This window comes from Narcine bancroftii, chromosome 6, assembly GCF_036971445.1.
Source record: "Narcine bancroftii isolate sNarBan1 chromosome 6, sNarBan1.hap1, whole genome shotgun sequence".
In the NCBI taxonomy this organism is placed as follows: Eukaryota; Metazoa; Chordata; class Chondrichthyes; order Torpediniformes; family Narcinidae; genus Narcine; species Narcine bancroftii.
In genome coordinates this window covers 42,610,463-42,634,380 of record NC_091474.1, presented here as the reverse complement: position 1 = coordinate 42,634,380, position 23,918 = coordinate 42,610,463, and the positions used below count along the sequence as shown (strand labels likewise).

The following is a 23,918-nucleotide window of genomic DNA, read 5'->3' as shown; positions in this document are numbered from 1 at the left end:
TTGTCCCAAACATTAGGGAGGTCACTACATATTACCCCTTCTTACTTTAGTCTCGCTAAAGGGATCTTATGTGAAACGGTGACTGATATTTTTGCCAACACACTAATGGCATCATGAAGAAAGCACGTCAGCACCTCAACTTCATCAGGAGTTTGCAGAGGTTTGATATGTCATCAGAAAACCTGACACATATCCACAGATGTGTGGTGGAAAGTGTGCTGATGTACCCCTGAGGGTAAACCCCTCCAAAAGGTTGTGGACAAAGCCCAGGATATCACAAGCAAAACCCTCCCAACTACGGAGAATATCTACAAGGAACGCTGCCATCGGAGAACAGCAGCAATCCTTAAAGATCCACACCATCCAGCACATGCTCTGTTTTTGCTGCTGCCATCAGGAAAGAGGTGTAGGTCCACAAGACTTGCACCAGCAGGTTCAGGAACAGCTGCTCCCCCTCCACCATCAGACTCCTCAACAAAATACTCAATTAGGGACTCGTTTAAGGACTCTGACTTTTGCACTTCATTGATTTTTTAAAATTCTCTCTGTTTTGCACAGTTGTTTACATTTCATTATCTGTTTGCATTTTTTTTAATTTGCTTACATTATTTGCTGTGTAGAGTTTTATTTGCACTACCAATAAGTGGTACTTCTGCCTCACTGGCAGAAAAAAGGATCTCAGGGTTGGATGTGATGCCATGTGATGCTCTTACAACTAATCTGAAATCTGGATACTGGCTGATCTCCTGAGTCTCCAAAGCTTCTCGCTGGGTCGTGTCATCCCCAGACGCTGACCGACCTGCTGGGTACTGTGTCACCCCCCCGCCCCCCGCCCCCCGCCCCCCGCCGACGCTGACCGACCCGCTAGGTACATTGCATTCGTGCGGGGAACGGGACGTGACCCCTTCACCTTCTCTCACCGATATTCCCTGTCAACGTGATGCCACCGGAACCGTCCCGTCCTCTTTCAATCTATTCACTAATCATGATACCATCTCATTGACAGACGACAATGTAACTGAACTGCTGCCACTGTCTGAGCTTTCAGGGGCTGCCGGATGTGATGCAATGACGGGCCCACTTCCGGTCGGGCCGTGGTGACGCCAGCTGTGCAGCCGAGTGCCGGATGGCAGCTCGTCGATGTTTATTTGGAAGCGTCCTGCGGCAGCGGTGGTGTTTGGCAGGTTGGTTCCCCCTCGGGCGGCGGGGCCCTGTCGTGTAGCCAGGCTTACCCTGCCGGCGCCTGGACGCAGTGGTGGGCTTGGCAGGACCACTGTCTCGGATCCCGACGTGCGGTGTTTCCCCCCCCACACCGCCGCCTGCCTCCCTTCCACGCGCCATGCTGCGAGGTCCCCCTCCACTTCCCCTTCTCCCCCCTTCCTCTCCTTCTCCCCCTCCCCCCTTCTCCCCCTCCCCCTTCTCCCCCTCCCCCCTCTCCCCTCCCCCCCTCTCCCCTCCCCCCCTCTCCCCTCCCCCCCTCTCCCCCCCTCTCCCCTCCCCCCCTCTCCCCTCCCCCCCTCTCCCCTCCCCCCCCTCTCCCCTCCCCCCCCTCTCCCCTCCCCCCCCCTCTCCCCTCTCCCCTTGGCTAATATATATGAAGATGAAATGTGCTTTCTCTCTGCTTTCTTGTCATGTGTTTTCTGAATTTGGGGCTTAATACAAGTGGCACTTTTTCTTTCTTTGGTTTACCAAGTTATATTGTTTTGTGTGTGTTGGTGACTCAATAACAGGTGCCATTGTGAATGGAAGGAATGTTGTACTCTTTTTACCTGAAGAGAGGCAGATAGTAGCAGACATCTGGAGGATCGTTACAGGGTGGATACAGAGATGTTTCTTGTGAGAGATTCTAGAACTAGCGATCACTGCTTAAAAATAAGAAGTTATTTAGTATCTTCTGGTTTTGTCCACTGATTTATTCTGGTCCTGCAGCAATCTTTCTGTAGTTCTCATGTTCTCTGGTCTTTCTACCTTTTAATTTGCCATATGTTTGTAACTTTAGTCCCATTATTTAATTAAAAATTCTTGTTGCCACTTCTACAATTCTTTGAGTCACACGTTCACTTCTCTAAACTTATTTCTTCACTAATTTTCATGTGGCTTAAGTATTACTCCATAGAATACTAGCTTTGAGGCTTTGCTTATTTTGTTGTCTTATCCCTTGATTTGGCCTATGTGTGGATACTCACATGTATCTCAATCATCCTTCCCTTTTCCACAGCCCAGAGCAGATGTTCTAAATCCTGGCGTGGAATAGACCACACAACCTTATGGATGTTGCCAGCGACACTGTTGCGACTGCTGCTTTGTTTGTGCATACTGTTTCATGGTCAGTAAGCTTATTTCTTCTAAATAGCCTGAAAAAAAAATCTCAAACCCATGAGATGCAAATGAAATCTGAGGCTTGCATCCTGTCCTCTGGATCGCATCTTCCGTCTCACTTACAGGCACTTTCCCTTTGTCCATGATCAATGAGCAAATCAGCAAGTTGTGTTGTGGGATGTGACCACCACCTGGCACAAAGCAAGCCCCCTCCTCAATGAGTTGCAGATCAGCCTCCACCTCTGACTGAGGTGCAGTACTAACTACAAAATTGTTTTCCCTGGCTCAGCTAACTCTGCTTGGCATCCTCAACCATGTCAAATTCTTGAGCCTCCAAAATCCAGTAGCCCCAAGACCCAGTCTAGATATTTGCTTCCTCCACCACTGACCTACAATAGCTGCAAGATGTACCAACTACAAAAAGCAGTGATTTGCCTAGGTTTTTTCAACAACTAACATCCTCTTATCACCAAGATCAAGAACTTTAGGGAACACCACTTTGTGTATTTACTTATGACTCAGAAGGATGCCACTCAAAGCACATCTGTCACCACTGTTTCTTCCGCTTATCTCTCACTTCATATGCCCATTTGCATCCCTACCAATTTGTCACCTAGTTAGTACCAAGCACACATCTGGGGTGTGCATGTAAACTGGAGTTTCCAGGGGTCAACACACAGTCATGGAAAATGTGCAAACAGGCAGTGTTGCTGTCGAGGTTAAACTCAGGTCATTCGAACAGAGTGACTGCTTCATCACTGTGCCATCCACCTACAAATCTGCTTCCAAGTCGCATGCAATCTTAACCTCAAAGTACACTGCCATTCTAGCACTGTCCTCTCGATCGAGTACTGCCGACCCAACAGCACTTCACTTTAAGGTTACTCCCTGCCACCTGTTCGAGGGCAGTTGGGTGCTGGCAATAAACATTGCCTGGCCAGCAATCCCTAGATCTTGAAAAATGGGGGAAACCATAGTTCACAACTTTGGTCACCATTTCTCTGTAGTGGTTTTAAGATCAACCCCACTAATCACTATTTGTGCCATTAATTATTCTCTTTGTTATGTATTTTTCATGAATTCAACTCAGCACCATTTTGTCATATTTTTTTCTTATCTTTTAACCTTGTTCACAGATGCATAATTAACATTGGACACAAGATAAGCAGTTATCTGGTTTGGACTCGGACTGATTAGTGCAGGGGTGGCCAAACCGTGGCTCACATGCATGTGCAGCTCTTTGACATACAGTATAATGTGCGGCTCACAGAAATATGTTGGCTGAGACAGGAATCGTATGAACTCACAATGGTAGTTTTAGTGGCTGTGGCTTGAGATTGAAAGTATTTGTATATATGTATACCGTATATATGTGTGCAAAATTTGGACCCCCCTCCCCTATTTTTCCTCATGGCTGCCATCCTATCAGAATTCCCAATGCCCCTACCAGTCCTGGTTGTCCACCCACAAGAGTTCCCAAAGCACCGAATACAGGTACTTTATTATTGAAATTGATACAAATTAACAGTTTAAAACCTCTATACATGAATAAATATTATTACGTGCAAAAATTTCTTTATATAAAGTTTTTGTAGCATAATGTGCATATAAGAGTAAAAACATTTTTTAAAATCAAGGATACAAGTTGGTACATGCCCATTGCTGAGAAATCATCAAGCAAATTAAGGTGAAAGGGCACCAAAGTATCGTGTCCAACCTGCTGTCTGTTGGGACTTCGCCTGGAATTGGCTTTTAATTCAATCGATTTTGAAAAATTGCAGCATGCAACTCCAAAATAGTCTCATTTTGAGACTATGGTGTTCAGAGTAAGTCGGTCACTGTACTTTGGAGTCATTGAATGGAAGCACTGCACCGATTCCATCTTCCATTATCACAAATTAAAATATCAGACAATCCATTGATAATTAAATAATATTATCATTTAATTATAATTGATGAACATTTCATCAATTAGAATTATTTATTATCACTGACATATGCAGCAAGTTAAATAAACATCCTGTTTCTTATCCAAAGAAAGTAAAAACGTGTATGTAATTTTTTTTTTCACATATTGAGGCTCTCAAATATCTGGTTTATCACATGTGGCTCTTACATTAAGCAAGTTTGGCCACCCCTGATCTCGGCCAATTTATCTGCGACCTGGGTAAGAAACCAGAGGTTAACTGTGAGGTTTTGCATTTGATTCTAAAACCATCTGAGCCCAAACCTTTTTCCTGGTCGGACTATTTTGTTGATTCCTAAATCTCAGAGAATTGAAATTTCCCACCCTTTGTACAGGATGAGGCAGCTTTCCAACTCCTGCCCGGGCAGGCAAGATATTTGAACTTCATTCTGGCTGCAAAGATCATAATTCCCTCAAATTGCTCTGTTTCTTATCACTTTTTTGAAAAGGTAAACATGAAAATCTGCAGATGCTGGGGTACAATACACAAATGTACTGGAGACTCTCAGGATCCAAAGGAAGTAAAAGGCAGGCCACATTTTGGGCCTGAGCAATGTAGAGAAACAGGGAGATTACTGAATTAAAAGGTGGGGGTGGTTAAGGGAGAGGAGCTCAGGGAAGAGGGAATAGATGGATACAGGTGGGATGGTAGAAGAGAAAGAAGCTGAGAAGTGATGGGAGCAGAGTTTCCTTCCCCTCCCCCACCTTTTTATTCAGACATTCCTGACAAAGGGCTCAGCTCAGGCCTGAAACCTTGACTGCCTTGTACTTCCCATGGTTGCTGGGTGACCTGCTGAGTTCCTCCAGCACCTTGGTTTACTGCATTTGTTTCTTTTTACTTCCCCACCATTCCTTCCTATTTAAATAGCCTCTTGTGCCTTGATCAGACTCTGATACAGTGAGAAAATGCCTTGTAAATGTTTGATCTAATCCTTGTGCAATATTACATCCTGATTCTGTTTTCTACCCTGACTTACAGTTTCGTCCTTTCTTCCAAAACTCACCAAATCTAAACTTCTGCCTAATTTAAGAAGTTTGACTGGCTTCTGAATAAACCTGTGCCAATAATGTGGAAAATCAAAATGCAGATGCTAGAAAGCTGAAATAAATTCAGCAGTTGGAAGCATTCAGAAATTCAGGCTGCATAGGAGTCAAAACAGTTCATGTGCTGATCCTCATTCTCTTTAACATCTGGTGGGGGATCTTTAGTTTATCCATGTTCCCAGAAGCCTAAAACTCTTTAGAGTATATGAACAGTATCCTGTGCCTGTGAAAATCATCCCAAATATCTATTTTGATTATTTATGTGATCATTATGTACTGTGTATTGTGTGTTATTCGAGCACCATGGATTGGAGGGGGACTATTTTGTCAGGTTTTACATGTCCATTCAGACGATAATAAACTTGAATCTTGAAATATTATGGTCACTAATTATGAAAGAAGCAACAGTTATGGGTGAAGACTGTTAATGAAGTTGAGAGGAAAAGTACATCAGCCATGATTTGAATGGTGGACCAGACCCAATGGGTCGAATGGCCTAATTCTGCTCTGTTGACTTGCAGTCTTGTGAACAGCAAGATTTTATTGGTGTTCTAATGGTCATCTGTTTTAAAGATAATGATAGAATCATGTGTTTGGATGGTGTTGTTCAATGCAGTTGGGCATTTAAGCTTTCAAAGAGTAACTGAATGTCAGTCCACAAAATGTGAAGGAAAGCTCATCTCAGCATAATTCCTCCTGTGTAGCAAGCCATTTGGCCCAGTAAATCTATATTAGCTCTCAGAAAAATTCCATTCTCCTACATTTCCCTCCAGCGATTTTCTTTTCACGTTCATCAACCTGATTCTCCACCACCACCCCAATGGATCAATTGAACCTTTCAAAGTCATGCCTTTGGAATGTGGTAGCAAACCAAAGTATCGTAGGAAAAACCTTGTGGTCACAGGGCGGCCTATCCATAGTCTTGAAGCTGAAGGCCCCCTTTTCTTCCCCCTTCTACATATTTGCAAGTTCAGCTGCCTAGTTCTACATGAACTCCCTTTTCTGCTTGTGATGCAGGGGTCTTTGTCTAATATTTAGCTAGGATTGAAGAAACTTCATCCTATTGTCTCATGATCTCCTCTGAATGTAGGTGTCCAGTTTCAGTGACAACTTGGATTTCAGTGCACTATGGAGGAGCATGCACTCCTTTCTGGCTGCCTGTGTTTAGATAAAACAGGTATTTTGGGGTCATTAACTAAAGGAGCAAGCCAGGTTCCTTGTTGAATCTTCAGGGTCTTAAGATTAACATTTTTGATGTTATCTACTAAATTATAAACCTTGAAATTATGTTATGTGCATATAGGAGAGATTCTCAGTGAATTGAGGCAAATAGATTTGGAAAATGTCTATTTTTGGAACCTAAACCACAGTATAACTCCCACTGCATTTTGCCCTTGTCAGCTTTTCACTAGTTTTGTTGAAAATGATAATGTATACATTGTACAATGTACATATGCACTGAAAGTCTTGCTTGCTGCAGCTGAACAGGTACTTTAAAAATAAAAATTAGGATTGTGGGTTCAAACTCCAGGATTCTGAGTGCACAATTCCAAGGCAATAATTAAGATGATAAGAAGCCGTGGCAAGAAGTGTATTGGTGTTTGGACAGTTTGCCACACACATTCATCATGTGTATAGAGCTGAAATGGAGAACAGATTACATGGTCTACTAAGGTTTAGAGGTGATCAAATTGATATTTTAAAATGACTAGATAAGGATGATACAAATAACCCTTTATTTCCAATCCTGTATCTTAAAATGAATGCTATACTCATTAGAAATGGAATCTGGAACTTACACTTGACCCTTCTTAACCTTCTGAGGCAAAAACACCAACAATCTTCCTAGATTTTCTGTGTCTCAACAATGTAAAAGGCCTTGAACTTTTAAGGATAAAAAGCTGTTCATTCACAACACAGGGTTATGATACAGGAAGTGACAAAGACAGCTTCAGATTGTGCTTTCATTTAAAACCAAACTCTATTGAACTTGCATAGACCTTTGTCAGGTAAGGGTCTTGGTGAATCCAAGTCAATCTAATGGAATTGCTGAGCAAATGGAGCAGGATCTGGACCTGAAGAGGCCGATCTAACCTTATTACCGTGTTACTTTAGTGTTTTGTTCACAGACAGAAATGTTATCTTAATTCCCTAAATGTGCTTTTTCTTTCATGAAATTATATTAAAATAATAATGAAATAGTAACTGTCTCCTTCATCTTTATGAATTTTGTTTTCCTTTTTATTTTTAGGTGTGTGAGTCTGTCCAATTCCAGACTCTGGTTCGCCAGGATTTTGGATCTTCTAGCACTTTGCCTCTCCAAAAGCCATGTCACTGATAACAAGAAACTGAGCAGTTGTTCTCATTGCTGCTATTGTGATTGCAAAGAGAGCAGTGGGAATGGCCGGACACTTCCGCAGCTACGTGTGGGATCCCATTCTCATTGTGTCTCAGATTATCTTAATGCAGTGCATTTACTACAGTTTTTTGGGCATCTGGTTGGCTGTGGTGGATAGCCTGGTACAGAACAGTCGATCGCTCGATCAAATATTTAGTTATGAGGTAAAAGTTCTCATAAAGTAAAAGCTTCTTTATCGTGCAAAAGATTCTAAATAGAAAAAGAATCTACATCTGTGTTGAAGTGCAGAATTATATGACTTTCTTGGTGGGGGACAGGAATTAAATAAAACCTGTGCATTTCTTTTTAAAATATTTTACTGAGTTTATTATGTAAGCATACAGACAACAATTGCACAATAATATATTTGTATACAAGTAGGCAGGCACAAAAAAACTAGATAAACTACATCAATAATTGCTCATAATATCTCAAAAATATGTAATTGAAATGATCAATGCAACCATGTTAAACCCATTTGTTGAAATAACGTATATAATAAAGAAAAAGAAAAAAAAACCTGAAAATAGATCTAATCTATCCCCTCCCTCTAATTAAGGTAATCTTATAGAATTAATTTTTAAAAATTAATAATGTGGAACCACTGGCGACCCCTGGAGCATATAATAATTGTTAATTCTTCCAATTATAAAAAAAATTCTTATAATGGGCCCCATAATTTCATAATTTGGAATTTTCTTTCTTTAGTATCTAATTTTCTCTAAACTTAAATAGGATATTGCATCATATAACCACTGTGTATGAGTAGGGGATGAATAATCTTTCCATTTCAATAAAATTGCTCATCTGGCTATCAACGTGGAAAAAGCTAAAAAATTTTGTGTTTGATCAGTGTACGTGAAGCTATTTGGATGGTCTTGGCTAAATATTGGCAAATGAAAACATTACTAATTTTTGAGGGGAAAATTTATGTGGAGTTGGCAATGTTTCATTTTTTGGGGTTGTCTTGGATGCAGTTAAGAAGTTGGCAGTATGGTTCCAAATGTGTATTATATTACACTGGTAGGTTAAAGCAGGGCAGAACATGGACAGTGAATGGTTGGAACATGGAGACTTAGGAGTACAGGTATCTAGTTCCATGAAAATGCTGTCTCAAGCAGGTAGAGTGGAGAAGAGGCTTTTGGCATGCTTGCCTTCGAAGGTCAGGGCATTGAGTACTGGGATATGTACAAGATTTTGATACGACTGCGCTTGGGATTATAGTGTACAGTTTTGGTCGCCCATTTTGTAAGAAGGATGTCAGTAAACTGGGAAGGATATAGAAAAGATTCATAAGAATGTTACTGGGACTGCTGGGTTTCAGTTATGATAAGAGCCTGGATATGCTGAACATTTTTTTACTGGTAGTTAGAAGGCTGGTGGGGAGAGGGATGTTATTGAGGTTTATAAAATTGTGAGAGGCATAATTAAGGTGAATGGTCACAGTCTTTATCCCAGGCCAGGTGAGTCTAAAATAAATGTGTAGATTTAAGGTAAGAAGGAAAAGGGTCCTGAGGAGCAACTGTTTCACACAAAGATGGTGGGGATGTGGAACAAGCAGCTCAATTAAGTAGCAGAGGCTGCATTTAAAGGGTATTTAGATAGGTACACGGGTTGGAAAGATTAAGAAGGAATTGGGTCAAATGCAAGCAAATGGGACGAGTTTAGGTAGACAACTTGGTTGGCATGGGCAGGTTGGTCCAAGGGGCTGTTTCTGTGCTAAATACGGAATCTGAGAGAAAGGAAAACAGCACAGATCTTGTACTCATTGGAATGCTGATCCCTGTTTACCTACTTTTATATTCTGTTTGCTAATAAAGAAGAGCATTTCATATGCCCTTTTAACCACAAGATCCCTCTGCTTCTGCACTCTTCCGAATAGCCTCCCATTATAGTATGCTCTCTTTCTGCCTCACAAATGTATCATCTCGCACCTTGTCAGGAGTAAATTCTCTTTGCCACTTTTCTTTCTGAGTGACCAGCCATCTGTACCTTCTCTGTTACCCGTGTGGTCATGTTTCTACGGTCTACAAATTTCTTTGTCTAAATTATTAGCAAAGACAAGGAATTGAGTACTGATCTTGTTGATCCCCTTTGTTTATAGCAGTCTGGTCACAAAATCCTCCTTCACTCATTACCTTGCATTTCCTGCCGAAGGCCATTTTTGTCACTGGTTTGCCACTCTCTAGGATCTCATGCCCCTTTTTATTTTTTTGATCATCCTGTCATCCAGGACCTTCTTAAAAGTCATTATTAGCTCCAAAGAGGCTGTTATTTTTTAAATAAAAAAGCACTGGCCTCCTCAACCCTTCCTTTTACTGCCATCCTGCATTTTGCTCCCTTTTAACTGCTTTTTGCTTTACCTACTTTGAAGAAGCTTTTGTTTTTTATCAGATATACCTCATCCATTATTTCACACATTTCCCTCAACTTCATCCTCCAAAAGGCAGCTAGCAATTACATTTCAACATTGCCCATGCTAATCTACTTAGATTATCCATCCACACCCCCCCCCCCCCCCAAACCTGCTTGTCCATTTAACATTAGAGGGAAATTTGAGGCTTTAAAGAAATCTCTATGTAAATGGTAGAACCACAATGCTTCTCACAGGCACGCAAGTATAATATTTCAGTTTTTGTAAAGCAAACACATCTGAAGGGAAACACAAAAACTGTAGATGCTGGAATTGGGAGCATTGATGGAGGAACTCAACAATTCAGACCAGAATCCTTGGATAGAAATGCCAGTCAATGTTTCGGGTCTGAACCCTTTTTTCAAGACTAAGATAAAATAGGAAATATTACGTATATAAATGGGAAAAGAAGCTGGGGTTGGAGCCCAGAAGAGACAAAGCATGGGACAGAAGGTGTGGGAGACAGAAAGGCAGATTGAGAGACAAACCATCAGGAAGGGGACTGAAAGAGGAAGAGTAGAAAATTTATCAAAGGAATAAATAAAGAGATGAAAAGAGTGGAATAGGATGGGAGCGAGGGCTATCTAATATCAATGTTCATGTTGTTAGGGTCAAGGCTGTTCATGAAGAATATGATGTGTTGTTCCTCAAGTTTACATTTGACCTCACCCTGACAATGGATGAAGCTGAGGAGAGACATCACTGTAGGAATTCAGTGTACAACGGGCACTTCCGGGCGACGAGCCCTTGCACCCCAAACACACCAATTAACCTACAATCTCACATGTTTTGAAGGGTGGGAGTAAACGGAATAAGCCAGAGGAAACACGCAGACACAGAGAATGTACGAAAACCTTTCTGACAGCGCCGTATTTGGCTCGGGTCGCTGGCTCTGTATTGTTGAGTTAACCACTATGCTGTCCAATGGTTGGGGAAGTTAAAATGGTCAGCTATAGGAAGCTTGTTTAGACCTAAAAACAGAGCGTTGGGTCCCTGACCTGAAAGTCAAGGTAGCTTTAATCATTATAAAAGATTAATGTAAATACGCTTTTTTTTATAGCTGAAATGATTCTAGTTGATCCAAAATCACAATACTACCATACTTTTACTGTTCCAAATTTCCAGACCCATTTTCTTTCACACAGTCATTAAATAAAATGGTCAATGGTCCATGAATTTTATCTTAAAGCAAAACGCAAGTTCGGCAGTGTAAAATATTGCCAACATGGCTTTGTAGATTTATACAAAATGTATATTTTAAGTTGATCAGTAGTGGCTTTTTAATCTTATTGTTTAAAGCCTGGGAAAATGGAGTCCCAAGTGTAACATGAAACTGTACATACAAGTGTGTACATACTGTACATAGTATGGATAAATAGCCCGAAGGCATTGATGTATCTGCAGCAAATCACTGACCCGTTACAACTAAAGTCATCTTTTGTATTAGAGCTGGAATATTCTGTGATAAACGTTGCAACCAGCAAAACAAAGTGAAGAAGTAAATTTAAACTAATCAGTTTGTCTTGTGGGATGCACCTGGATTGAGGCCTTGGAGGGGATGTTGTTTTAATTCTCATTTTACACTGATTTGTTTGTGATTTAGGTTTTGGGATTTTCCACGGGTCAGGGGAGACTCTCAATGATGGCATTCGTTCTCAATTCACTCACATGGTAAGTACATGTACAGATTAGACCTGAGAGGGTTGCAGTTTAACCAGGCTGCTTGTAAGTGATTCCATGGCAGCTTTACTAAGATCCCAGTGTCAATGCAAGAACAAACATTTTAAGGATTGAACGTTCACTAAAGTTGTAATTTAAACCCATGTATCACCATTTGTGTAGCCAGTTATAGCTGTGCTTTCCTTTTCATCTCCATCACACTTTTAACCTGGAATTCTCTCCCTCTAATTGTTCCTCCTTTACCTTTATCAGAGCTTTTAGTCTTCATGGCTTGGGGTCAAATATTGTTGAATCCTTTTATGAAGCACCTAGGGAGTAATTATTAAAGTACAAATCCAACTTGTTTGTGGTTTTATTCTTTCTCAAGGCATTTGAGCTGCCATCTGCAGTAGTTACATTACCTTTGCCACAGCTTGCTCAAAAGCAGAGGATTGCTGTGTGACAGATCTCTGATCTGATGGAATGATGCAGAGTTCATGGAACAGTATAGAACAGGCACTTTCAAATTGCAACACCCGGGTAGCCCTCCTGGAACCCTGGTGAGATTACTGGGTTATGTGTCCCTCTTGCACCTTTCAAATAGCAGCCTAACAACCTACCTGTTAAATTGCCAACATGGCAATTTAAGGGGCATCCCATCCCTGCAATGACAGGGTGAGTGATGCGTCACACAGCCACAGGGAATCCCTGTTCCCTTTGTTCTTTCTGTTTCAAGTTCAGAGTAACTGGTCCTCAGTTTCCCCTTTCAAATAGGCAATGGAAGACACCCAAGTAAGTGTAACTGGGTTCCCTGACCACCTCCGAGGTAGGTATGGGACCCAGGTAGATTTTGATTGGGCTTGCCCGGTTCGGCCCCTTCAAATAACCCTATACCTGGGTCTTCAACCTAGTAAATTGCCCGGTAAACCCCATTTTACAAGGCAATTTGAAAGGGCCCACAGGAACAGGTTCTTTGTCCCATGATAAAAACTGTTTTAGGGTTCTGAAAATGTATGATTTAAAATGTAGTCATTCCAAATTTCCTTTAAAGTGTGTGGTACGTAGTATAGCTGATCCTCTGTATTTCTACACTTCGCTATCTTGGACAATACAGCATTTTAATCAGCAGAAAACTGACACTGGAAATGTAATTGTTTTTGGCTTTCATATGGGAAGATTTTTGAAAACACTTTTCAATTTATTTTCCAGAGGTTTGCTGAAGGTAAAGTGTTGCCAGACTGCAAAAATGTTGATTTTAATGAGATTCTTAAAGGAAAGAAATAATAAAACAACTACAGAGAACCTCTGTAGTTAACTATAATTAAAATAGGGATGCTGAAGGCTAAATCTGCAGAAGAACAAAGTTCTCTGCAGTTGTAGCGCTGCCGGAGATTTAAGCAAAGGGCTAGCTTAAAGATTAACATGAAGATTTTAACTTTGAGAGACTTGTCTTTTGTGTGGAGGTAACTTGGTTACAGATTAGAGTGTTCAGGAGATGAATGAAATAAATTTGAAGCTGGGTGATGCTGGATTTGGAAAGAAGCAATGGCACGGATCTGTGACTGGAGGCTTGTACAGAGGTGAAATGCAAGGCTGATCCAGGCTTGGACAATTGGTAGGGTGAAGATGAGCTGAAGACAAGGGAAGTGGCTTTGTACTGGATCGGGTGATGATTTTGTCTTCTCTGTGCTCAAGAGGGAAGAAATCTCTGCTCACTACAACTGGTTATTGACCAAGCAAATGGTGACCCTGATGTAATTTTCTATTGTACAAACAGAAACAACCTCTCCTCAGGTACTCCCTCATAATGCTTCAGGTTTTTGTATTTCAATCAAATCCCCTCTTGAACAGAGACAACATTTTCCTATCTACTTTTGTCTTCAATTCTTTTCACTTAACAATAACAGTTAACTTATTGTCATGGAAACCAGGACCCTGCTGCATCTCTTATTCTACAATCTCTTACCACTTGGATCATTTTTACCTACCATGAAGACTGACTTCATGTTTTGCTGCATGTTCTCTATTGGTCGGATCTCTTCCCTCTCCTTTTATCTATATCCATCTTGTAGATCCAGGCATTGACACTTAATTCACTTCACTTTCAAATGCTGATTTGCGCCATGGTAGTTTCACAAGTGCTGGAATCCTCCAGTAGCTTGGCCAACTGGACGTTCTTTGCATGTTGCTGAATGTCAGAACTATCTTGGTTACGGCCAAAGTCACAATCCCAGTAGTCACACATTTAACCAGAAATTAACAGCAACTACTTCACAAATATCTATTGCCAATATGTAACTTAGGCAAAGTGAAGTAGGGCATTTTCTTGTTCCCATGTTTGCTCCACTGTACATGGCATGTTCTCCTGTCAGCAAACCCTCTAGCCAGTGGAATTCAAATTACACCAAGACCTCATTTTCCATTTGGGATAGGGACACTGTTCTCTCATGGATAGCAAAAAGTTCAGATACCTCCAAGGCCACTGGCGTTGACACTAAGACTACAATGACCTACTGTGCCACAAGTAAAACACGAAAGCCTGCAGACACTGTGGTGAAGTAAAAACACAATGCTGGACATACCTTGACGAAGGGCTCAAGCCCAAAACGTTAGTTATGTATCTTTATCTGCCCCATACAGTACACTGTTTGACCAGCTGAGTTTTTACAATGTCCTATTGCAATCAGACCCTCCATGCATTTAATTCCTCCAAGCCAGCATGGTTTACTTCTGATCTACTGCATCCTTGCCAAGAAGGATCCTTCCATCCACAGTGGAAGAAGTTGGCAAGCTCATTGTGGATGCATGAGACAGCCCCGATGTAGACATCACTATTCCAGAGGAAGAGTTTGGGGTCTTTCCTGTGTAGTCCACAAAGCCCACAAACAGGCAGACGTAGCTGAACCCATGCGAGTACCCATACCTACTCCTTTAATTTGGAGAAATTGATATGAGTTAAAGGGGAAGTTATTTTGAGTAAAGACGAGTTTGCCAGGTGGAGGAGGGTGGTGGTAGAGGGTGATTGGTTGGGGGTCCAGGAAGATGCAAAGTGCTTTCAGTCCTTCTGCATGAATCCCCCTCGTCCTCGCCTATCAACCCACCAGCCTCCACATCCAACACATTATCCAGTGGAATTTCCGGCACTTACTGCAAGATCCCACCACCAGACACGGTTTTCCTTCTCCTCTTGGCTTTCCACAGGGACCACTCCCTCTATGATTCCCTCGTGCCCTCATCCCTCCCCACCTATTTCTCCTCCCTACCCCGCACCTTCCCCTGTGGCCGTAGGTGATGCAACACTTGCGCCCACACCTTCTCCCTCACCACCCCACTCCTTCCCCTGTGGCTGTAGGCGATGCAACACTTGCGCCCACACCTTCTCCCTCACCACGATCTTCATCCCCAAACAGGCCTTTCAAATGAAGCAACACTTCATCCTTGTATATTCACAGGACTGATTTACTGCATCCAGTGCTCCTTTTGTGGCCTCTACATCAGAGAGACAGGTCGCAAATTGGGAAATCAGTTGAGTTCCTCCTCTCCATCTAAAACAACAGTAACCTCCCAGTATCCAACTATTTCAATTCTGAGTCACGGTCCCAGACTCATGTCTGACCATGGCCTTATGTACTGTCCCACCCTGACCACCTGCAGATTGGAAGAACAACACCTGATTTTCATTCTGGGGTGCTCTCTAGCCAGATGTCATTAACATCATCTTCCCTGCTTTCTGCTAAACTTATTTGCCTTTTCTTTCCCTTCCCCCTTCTGTGTCTTTCCAGTTCTCCCCACCCAGCCATCCCTCCTCCTCCCGATTGCTGTTGTCCCCTCCCTCCTTTCTCCACCTATCATCTCATACTTTTGCTACCACACCCCCCCCCCACCTTTTTTTTTTTGGACGCCTGCCGGCATTCTCTCATACCTTGTCGAAGGGCTCAAGCCCAAAACGTCAGTTATGTATTTATGCCTTTGCTACATAAAGGACACTGACCAGATAAACTTCCCTAGCATTTTGTGTTCTTACTTCAACCACGGCGCCTGTAGATTTTCATGATTTTACTCCTAGCAGGGTTCACAGGCACTACAGGAGAGGGTTCAGAAGGAACACACAATGCTTATATCATTTTCAGAAATAAACCAGGTCCATGAGTACCTGATTAGAAATCCAGTTGATGATGTGTATGCTTGTTTGCCCAAATACAGTGTGGCCTGATAATCCCATATGTGATTGTCATGTGTCTTGATATTAAAATGTGGGTACTTCATTCCAGCTTCAAAAATTTCTGCTCTGTTGAAGGTGCTATGCTTTGGGTGAGCTGTTAAATTGAGGCTCTACCTGTCCTATAAAGCTATTGGAAGCAGCAGCAGGAAGTTTTTCTTAGTTCAACAAGCTGTTATGATGGTTCATTTGTTTTGCTGCTGTTTGTGGAATGTTAGTGTTACAAGTAGAGCTATGTTTGTGACATCACAATAATGACACCTTCAAAGAATTTTATTCAGCTGTGAAGTACTTTGGGTTATCTGGATGCTGTGAAAGGTACCATCATCTGAGCACCTGCTTACTGATGTCCATCGTTCATGCAGGCAATGTCTGGATAAATGCCAACAAAATTATCCAAAAGCCATACAGAATCTTTTTCCTGGAGTATCTAATTTCCATCATTTCTGGCCATGTTTACTTGGTAAAATGAGAACACTGAACACATCTTCATCTTGGAGTCAAGGCACCATCATGTTGGCTGTGATCATTCAAAGCTCCTGATTGAGTGCTAAGAGAACGAGAGGACACTTAAGTTGCAAAGAATTTCCTTTCATCTCAGACTCAATGAGTTGAAACCAGATCAGACCACTATATTTTTTAATGAACTTTATTTTCACTTACGTTTCCAAGAATCCCACCTGAACTGATGGTCCCTGACGGTCCAGTTCCTGGGCTCAGTCCATCGAATCAGACTGCAATTTCCCAGAGAGACGGTCACATCCCTGACAAATGATTTGCTGTTGAAATAGAGGGGCCCCTCTCAAGCTGAATGTTTTAGTGTAGCAAGTGTCTGAGCAAGGGGACACGCTTGGGTTGTGGATGCCTGTGTCGAGAACAGATTCATTCTCAAAGCTGATAATGAGAAAGCCTGGTTGGGAAAGAAAACGCTTGCATTTGTTCAGCGCCTTCCAAGAAATCCATCACAACCAATTTTTGAAGCGTGGTCACATCCATTTGTGATTATACAACTGCTTGTAGGAGCTTTCCCCTCACAATTGCTGTACCTTGAGTGATGGACGTGGGGGAATTAATAATGGATAGGATGGGAAAGTGAACAATGCCATGTAATGATCTTTTGCTTCCACCGTGGTGTGGGAGGCTGGTTTCATAGCTGATCCAACAGTACAGCCTTCCTGTGGATTGACACTGCTGTATGAACTTGTTTGTACAAACTGGGTGGTGCTGCCAGGGTCTGCATTTATTGTTTATCTTTAATTTTCTTTAAACCGAGCTGCCATTTGAAGCTGCTGCTCAGAGAAAGAACTTCGACAGTGGTGTTGGACAAGATTTTCCAGGATTTGGCTCCCAGCAGTAATGCAGGAATTATATTGATTGAAAAGTCAAGATTATGTGCAACTGAGTGCCCTGTGGATACTGGTGTTCCCATTTGCTTGTATGCATGTCTTCCACAATAGCAGCGATTGTAGACATGTGTGGTACTGTCACAGTAACCTTGGTTTTGAATCATGTTAAGCAAGAAAGTCTGGAGTCGAGTGCAATACAGAAATGTGCATGAGAAACTGGTCACGCAGTATCCACAGGAAATAAAGGGGAACCAATGTTTCAGGCCTGGGCCCTTGGCCAGGAATAAGGGGAAAAAAAAGAGCAGATACCGGAATAAACAGAGCAGCATCTATGCAGTGCCAGTACCCGAGATCCTTGTGGGGACCAAACTGCGGTTCCTTGAAATGGAGCTGGAAACCTTGTGGTACAAGATGGTGGTGGTGGAGATGGGTAGGTTGCGGGAGCGAGTTTTTCATTCAGGCCTCTGCCTGTTTTCCAGATTCCTGGTGAAGAGACCAGGCCCAAAACGTGGGTTAGCCTTTACATTCCATGGATGTTGCGTGACCTGCTGAGTTTCTGCAGCATGTTTGTTATTGCACTTGGTTAAATACAGCAATAGATGTGTTTAGTATTTGCCACTATAAAATCAATCATTGGAATTGACTCCTAACTCTTTTCTGTATCCTGCTGTGTGCAAATATAACCTTGTCTTACTTCCTTCCCCAGTGCACTTGGCTTGTGGTATTTTATCCGAAGAGGAAAGCAATGTTTGGATTTCACTGTGACCATCCATATCTTCCACTTTATGGGATGTTGGATCTACAATTGGCACTTTCCCACATCACTGAGCTGGTGGCTGGTGAACATTGTGTGCATTGCCCTGATGGCTGTGATTGGGGAGTACCTGTGCATGCGGACAGAGCTGAGAGCCATCCCTGTGAACACTGGGCCCAAGTCAAACCTGTGAGCACAACCTTTTGCATTTGCCCAATGGAGACTGAAGTTGCTGCACTAGCCAGTGTTCAAGTGGATTGTGACCACGTTTCAATGTTAGCAAGACTCTGCCCACAAAGTACAAAGATAATTAAACACGTAATGTGGCAAAAATGTGAAAATAGATTGTGTACTATATTTTTATCAAAGCCTTTCTAAGCATGTAACTTCTGGATTTCAGTGGACTTTGTTGTGGAAAAGTTCACATGCAAGGGGCGGGTAAAGTGTATAAACCAAACTGGATGGAGATTCAATGGGACTTCGCCTCCAATCGGATTTGCTGAGAGTGTAGTGTGTTGCTTTTACATTGAGAGATCAGTGATGAGAACCCACATACTGGAGGGTACCAAAATACTTCACTTTTTTTTTCCAATCCAAACACCCTTTCACGTTTGATGCTAAACCTGCATACAAACTGAGCGTCTTCAAAATGTCTCCAATAACCTGTCATCAAATGAATCCTGGAATCTATTGTAACACTGGATGTGTCTAGCATTGCATAGATAAGCAAAAATTAAGCACCTCTTGTTTTGATATTAACATGCATCTTCTAATTGGTGTAAAATAGTTTTAATTAAACAGTGAAAAGCACTTTCAAGCTAAAGGCTGGTCCTGGATTTGACGACTGACTGCTATGCACAGATCAGATTCTAATGCCATGTTTAATTGGCATGGAATACAGCTTGATCTCTATTTTGTTTAAAAGACAATGTGGAATAAATCTATTGCAGTACTAAAATATAAACACTTTCTCAAAGTCTGTGCTCTGCCTACTTTAGGCCTACCTTCTACATTTTCACCGACAAGATGATTCTTGCTTGGATTCTGTTCAGTGGGTGTCAACAATCCTCTGCTGTGGGTGTCTGGTTCATGATATTAGTTTAGGTCGTGATGTTGATTCAAGAGATCCTGCACCTGACCAGTGATGCAATTTAAATGTGAATGATGGTTTCCCAAATCAAAGAATTAGGCATGTTTTAAAAACCTTCTATTTGTGCTGCATCTAGATTTCATCATTGTCGTCTGGCAAGTTCGGCAGCCAACAATCTGTGTGGTTTTTGAGGAACAAAATGCTCACGGCGATGTGATAGCCTCTATGGAATCTCCACATGATGAGTTGCATCTTGGAGTTAGTCATTTTACCATCAGTAAAATTAACAGATGTGGAAATCCTGCAGTCTTTGAAATATGCAAGGAATGGGATAATGGCGCATGTGGTGGAAATTATGAGATGAAACTAAATTAGGAGCCCAGTAGCATCAAGAATAAAATATGGAATTTGAACAGGATGAGACCATTCAGCTTATCAAGCCTCTTCTGTGATTCCAGCAGATCACAGCTGATCAATGCCTCCATACCAGTACCTCCTTGTTAGTCTTTCAGGTCTCCTGAGATGGTAAGTTGACATATCAGAGTGGCCTAGGTTTCTCCTTGTTCTGTTTTTTGTAAAGCAAAATATGTTTGCAGATTTAATTGCTATGAGGCTTGTTGAATTTTGATTTCCACCAGAGGAAAGATTTGTTCACCTATCAATTGCAAGCCTGTGCTTTCTGCCTCCTTCCTTAACCCCCACCCTCCACCACCCTATTCAACCTGTTCTTTGGCATCCCTGAAGAAGGGCTCTACAAAACATCAACTGCCTATTGCTTTCCGTTGATGCAGCATGCCCTGCTGAGCTCCCGCCACACTTTTGGGTGTTATGAAAATTTATTTATCTATATTTTACGGCCTTTTATCCTTTTAACATTCCTGCAAACTAGACTCGACATTGTGCACACTGTCATTCTGGTCAATGTCCTCTATATCCCTCTTTAAGGTCTAATTCAACACTGTGGTTCCATGTTCAAAGTGAACTGTATTTAGGATGGGATTTGAATGATTCCACTATTAAATGAATGTTAAATGCAGATGCTGCAAATCTGAAATAAATACAGAAAATCCTGTAAAACTCTGTATCCCAAACTGCTAAGAAATGGATAACCCTTTGCATCTGGAACCTTTCACTGAAGTTGGGAAAGAGAAGAGTTTTGGCAGCAAAGAATGTGGAGGCGAATGGGGGGAGCAAAGGGAATATTTAGCTTTATTGTCAGAGGACATGCATGACATTGCATTACAACCCTGAGATTCTTTATCCCTGCAGGCCATCATTGATGGTCTGTTCACTGGGTGTCAACAATCCTCTGCTGTGGGTGTCTGGTTCATGATATTAGTTTAGGCCGTGATGTTGATTCAAGAGATCCTGTACCTGACCAGTGATGCAAATTAAATGTGAATGATGGTTTGGATGAGCAGTTAAAAATTGATTATGCTTTGTATAACTTACTGTAAATATTGCCTATTCTGCCTATACAAATGTTTTTATAGTTAATGGAGTTCACAATAACTCAGTCTGTCCTAAAGCAAGTCTGGAAACTGAACTGGATTGGTTAATGTAGATTGGTGGTCTGACCCTGCTGCTAAATGCAGTATATGATGAAGTCCACTAGGAGGAGCTCCCATCCAGGCTTCTACAGCCATGATGTACTGTACTTCATGGAGATGCAAGGTATTGGTGGATGACCGAGTGATTACTTAAAAGGAATAGTAAAGCAATAAAATGCTGAGAATGCTCAGGTCATGTAGCATTTGTGGAGAGAGAAACATTTTGGCACTGTCCTTTTGTTATAACTGGAAATGGTTAGAAAATGGGTGTGTTTTAGTTGTGAAGAATGGGAAGAGGTGCAGAGAACAACGGCTATATGATGGAGGGCCCATGTCTGAAACGTTGGTTCTTGTCACCTGTTTCTCCAAGTTTGTGTATTGCATTATACCCTGGCATCTACAGACTTTCTTGTTCAAAAGGCTATCTGTCGTAGGGTGGAAACAAAATCAAGTGAATGGAGTCAAATGAGAGAGGGTGAATAAGCTTGTCAGCGGCAGCTAATCTGTCTGGAGGTGGTGTAAATTGAGGATGAACAGAAGAGAGAAACATACTGGGACTGAGTCATTGCACAGGCAACACAGATGGCGTAGCAGTTAGAGCAGCAACTTTACAGCGCCAGTGACTAGGACCAGACCTGGGTTCAAGTTTGTACATTCTGTCTGCATGGGTTTTCTCCGAGGGCTCCAGTTTCCTCCCACCCTTCAAAGCATACCGGGGCTGTAGGTTATTGGGTGGCACGGACTCATGGGGCCAAATTGACCAGTTACCATGCTGTATTTTTTTAATGGCAGTACTTGGCTATCTGGAGGAAAAGAAGATGACAGCATTTGTAGAGAGTTACATCTGAGCTAAGTCAGGTGTGGAGGAACAAAAAAGTGTAGGGGCTGGAATTCTGAGAGAAAGCAGAAAATGCTGGAAACACTCAGCAGGCAGTGTCTGCAGAGAGGAAACTGGAACCAATGCCACAGGTCAATGATCTTCAAAATTCTAGAGAATGCAGTCCCAGTCTCATCACTCTTCCTGGTTGGTAAATTGCCATCACTGCACTCTTAATAATAAAGGCCAAGGCGCCATTTGCCTTTCTTGTTGCATCAGCCATGATCTCCGTCACTCACCCTGTTCATATCCTCTTGGGGACATTTGCCTCACCAAGAGTTGTTTTATCAGCATATTGGGAAATGAGAAGTTTCATCCTCGGCCAAATCATTGGTGTGGTTGAAGGAACAAAGCACTAATCTCTTTGGTACCTCACTAACCCCAGCCAACCTGAGGAAGAGCTTTTTTATTCAGACACTTACCTCTTCTGGTCTGCAAACAATTTTGTTGATGTTTGAATTTCCCTTAGCAAGTGACAAGCACCAGTTGTGAGTTTTTGGGACTGATCGAAACAAATTTTTTTCTTATCTGCATATCCTGCTAGAACATCTGTCTTTAGGAGGGACATTCCAGTAAGTTTTTGATCTTGTGAGTTTGACCATGTGATTTCTAATGATCACATGACTGTGTAAAACAGGAAATAAAAGATGCATGTGACCTAGAAGTGTATGGAATGAAGTTAGTTTCTGTGACTTCTCGAACAGAAAACCACTTTGTCTTTCCCAACCCTTCCTTCATATTTTCAATGTTATTCTCTCAGATTTATCCACTTTCTATAGGTGGATTTTATCTTCTCCACTGCTTCTGACTAGTAGATAAATCTTCCCTGTAATTACTGTATCTCCAAATTAGCAGTAAGAAGGGGAAGGAAAATTACGTGGAATGTGTGCAATATTTTAATCTTTGGTTAGGTCGAGGAACCAATGGTGATAACGCTATTTTAGATCTTGTTTTCATCAAGATACGAAGCACAGAAACAGACCCTATTGCCCAACTTGTTCATACTGGCCAAGTTTCCCACATAATCTAGTTACCATAATTTAAATTTAGACATACAGCAGGGTAACGCCATTTTGGCCCACAAGCCAACTGCCACCCAATTAACCTACACCCCTCCCCCCCTCCCCGGTATGTTTTGAATAGTGGGAGGAAACTGGAGCCCCCGGGGAAAACCCACGCAGACATAGGGAGAACGTACAAACTCCTTACAGACAGTGCAGGATTCGAACCCTGGTCCAAATCGCTGGTGCTGTAAAGGCGGTGAGCTAACCGCTACGCCAACTGTGCTACCCTCCTTGAAGAATTTGAAGACTGATAAAAGGTTAATTGATTTTTTTTGTTACCACAATATGATAGAACTTGGCATTGAGTTTAAAAGGAATTCCAACAGCAGGAAGCTTTTAAACCCTACATAGGCAAGTGTATAGAGGATGTTACTGTGACCAAACATTACACAGCCAGGGTGAACCAGAATGCATAGCTAGATGTGGAGGTCTGTGCACTATGAGCCCAGGATTCTGCTTTCAGGTCAGGCGATGAGACGTCACTAAGGACAGCAAGGGCAGAACTCTTCCAAGCAATGAGGATGGCGAAGTGGAGCAACGTGTAGAAAATACTCAGACAACTCAGCGCCCCTGACTGGGACTCAGCGCCCCTGACTGGGACTCAGCGCCCCTGACTGGGACTCAGCGCCCCTGACTGGGACTCAGCGCCCCTGACTGGGACTCAGCGCCCCTGACTGGGACTCAGCGCCCCTGACTGGGACTCAGCGCCCCTGACTGGGACTCAGCGCCCCTGACTGGGACTCAGCGCCCCTGACTGGGACTCAGCGCCCCTGACTGGGACTCAGCGCCCCTGACTGGGACTCAGCGCCCCTGACTGGGACTCAGCGCCCCTGACTGGGACTCAGCGCCCCTGACTGGGACTCAGCGCCCCTGACTGGGACTCAGCGCCCCTGACTGGGACTCAGCGCCCCTGACTGGGACTCAGCGCCCCTGACTGGGACTCAGCGCCCCTGACTGGGACTCAGCGCCCCTGACTGGGACTCAGCGCCCCTGACTGGGACTCAGCGCCCCTGACTGGGACTCAGCGCCCCTGACTGGGACTCAGCGCCCCTGACTGGGACTCAGCGCCCCTGACTGGGACTCAGCGCCCCTGACTGGGACTCAGCGCCCCTGACTGGGACTCAGCGCCCCTGACTGGGACTCAGCGCCCCTGACTGGGACTCAGCGCCCCTGACTGGGACTCAGCGCCCCTGACTGGGACTCAGCGCCCCTGACTGGG

General features: G+C 42.8%; 1 protein-coding gene across 3 annotated transcripts; it reads left to right on the top strand.

Annotated features, from left to right (window-relative positions):
* Nucleotides 1-1,072: 1,072 nt before the first annotated feature.
* Nucleotides 1,073-18,941, top strand: sys1 (SYS1 golgi trafficking protein). Of its 3 annotated transcripts, XM_069884818.1 has the most exons (5): nucleotides 1,073-1,184; nucleotides 2,219-2,326; nucleotides 7,581-7,891; nucleotides 11,744-11,811; nucleotides 18,071-18,941. In XM_069884818.1, exons 3-5 carry the CDS (start codon nucleotides 7,730-7,732, stop codon nucleotides 18,309-18,311), a joined length of 471 nt encoding a protein of 156 aa, XP_069740919.1. In that variant the 5' UTR covers nucleotides 1,073-1,184; nucleotides 2,219-2,326; nucleotides 7,581-7,729; the 3' UTR covers nucleotides 18,312-18,941. The 3 variants fall into 3 exon arrangements, with proteins under 3 accessions (XP_069740919.1, XP_069740920.1, XP_069740921.1); XM_069884819.1 differs by lacking the exon at nucleotides 2,219-2,326 and having other exon boundaries at nucleotides 1,074-1,184; XM_069884820.1 differs by lacking the exons at nucleotides 1,073-1,184; nucleotides 2,219-2,326 and adding an exon at nucleotides 3,793-3,813.
* The last annotated feature ends 4,977 nt before the right edge of the window (nucleotides 18,942-23,918 follow it).

Coding starts and splice junctions, on each gene's coding strand:
- sys1 (XM_069884818.1), top strand. CDS start 7,730: ATGGCCGGACACTTCCGCAGCTACGTGTGGGATCCCATTCTCATTGTG. Junction 7,892..11,743: donor ATCAAATATTTAGTTATGAG/GTAAAAGTTCTC, acceptor TTTGTGATTTAG/GTTTTGGGATTTTCCACGGG. Junction 11,812..18,070: donor GTTCTCAATTCACTCACATG/GTAAGTACATGT, acceptor TTCCTTCCCCAG/TGCACTTGGCTTGTGGTATT.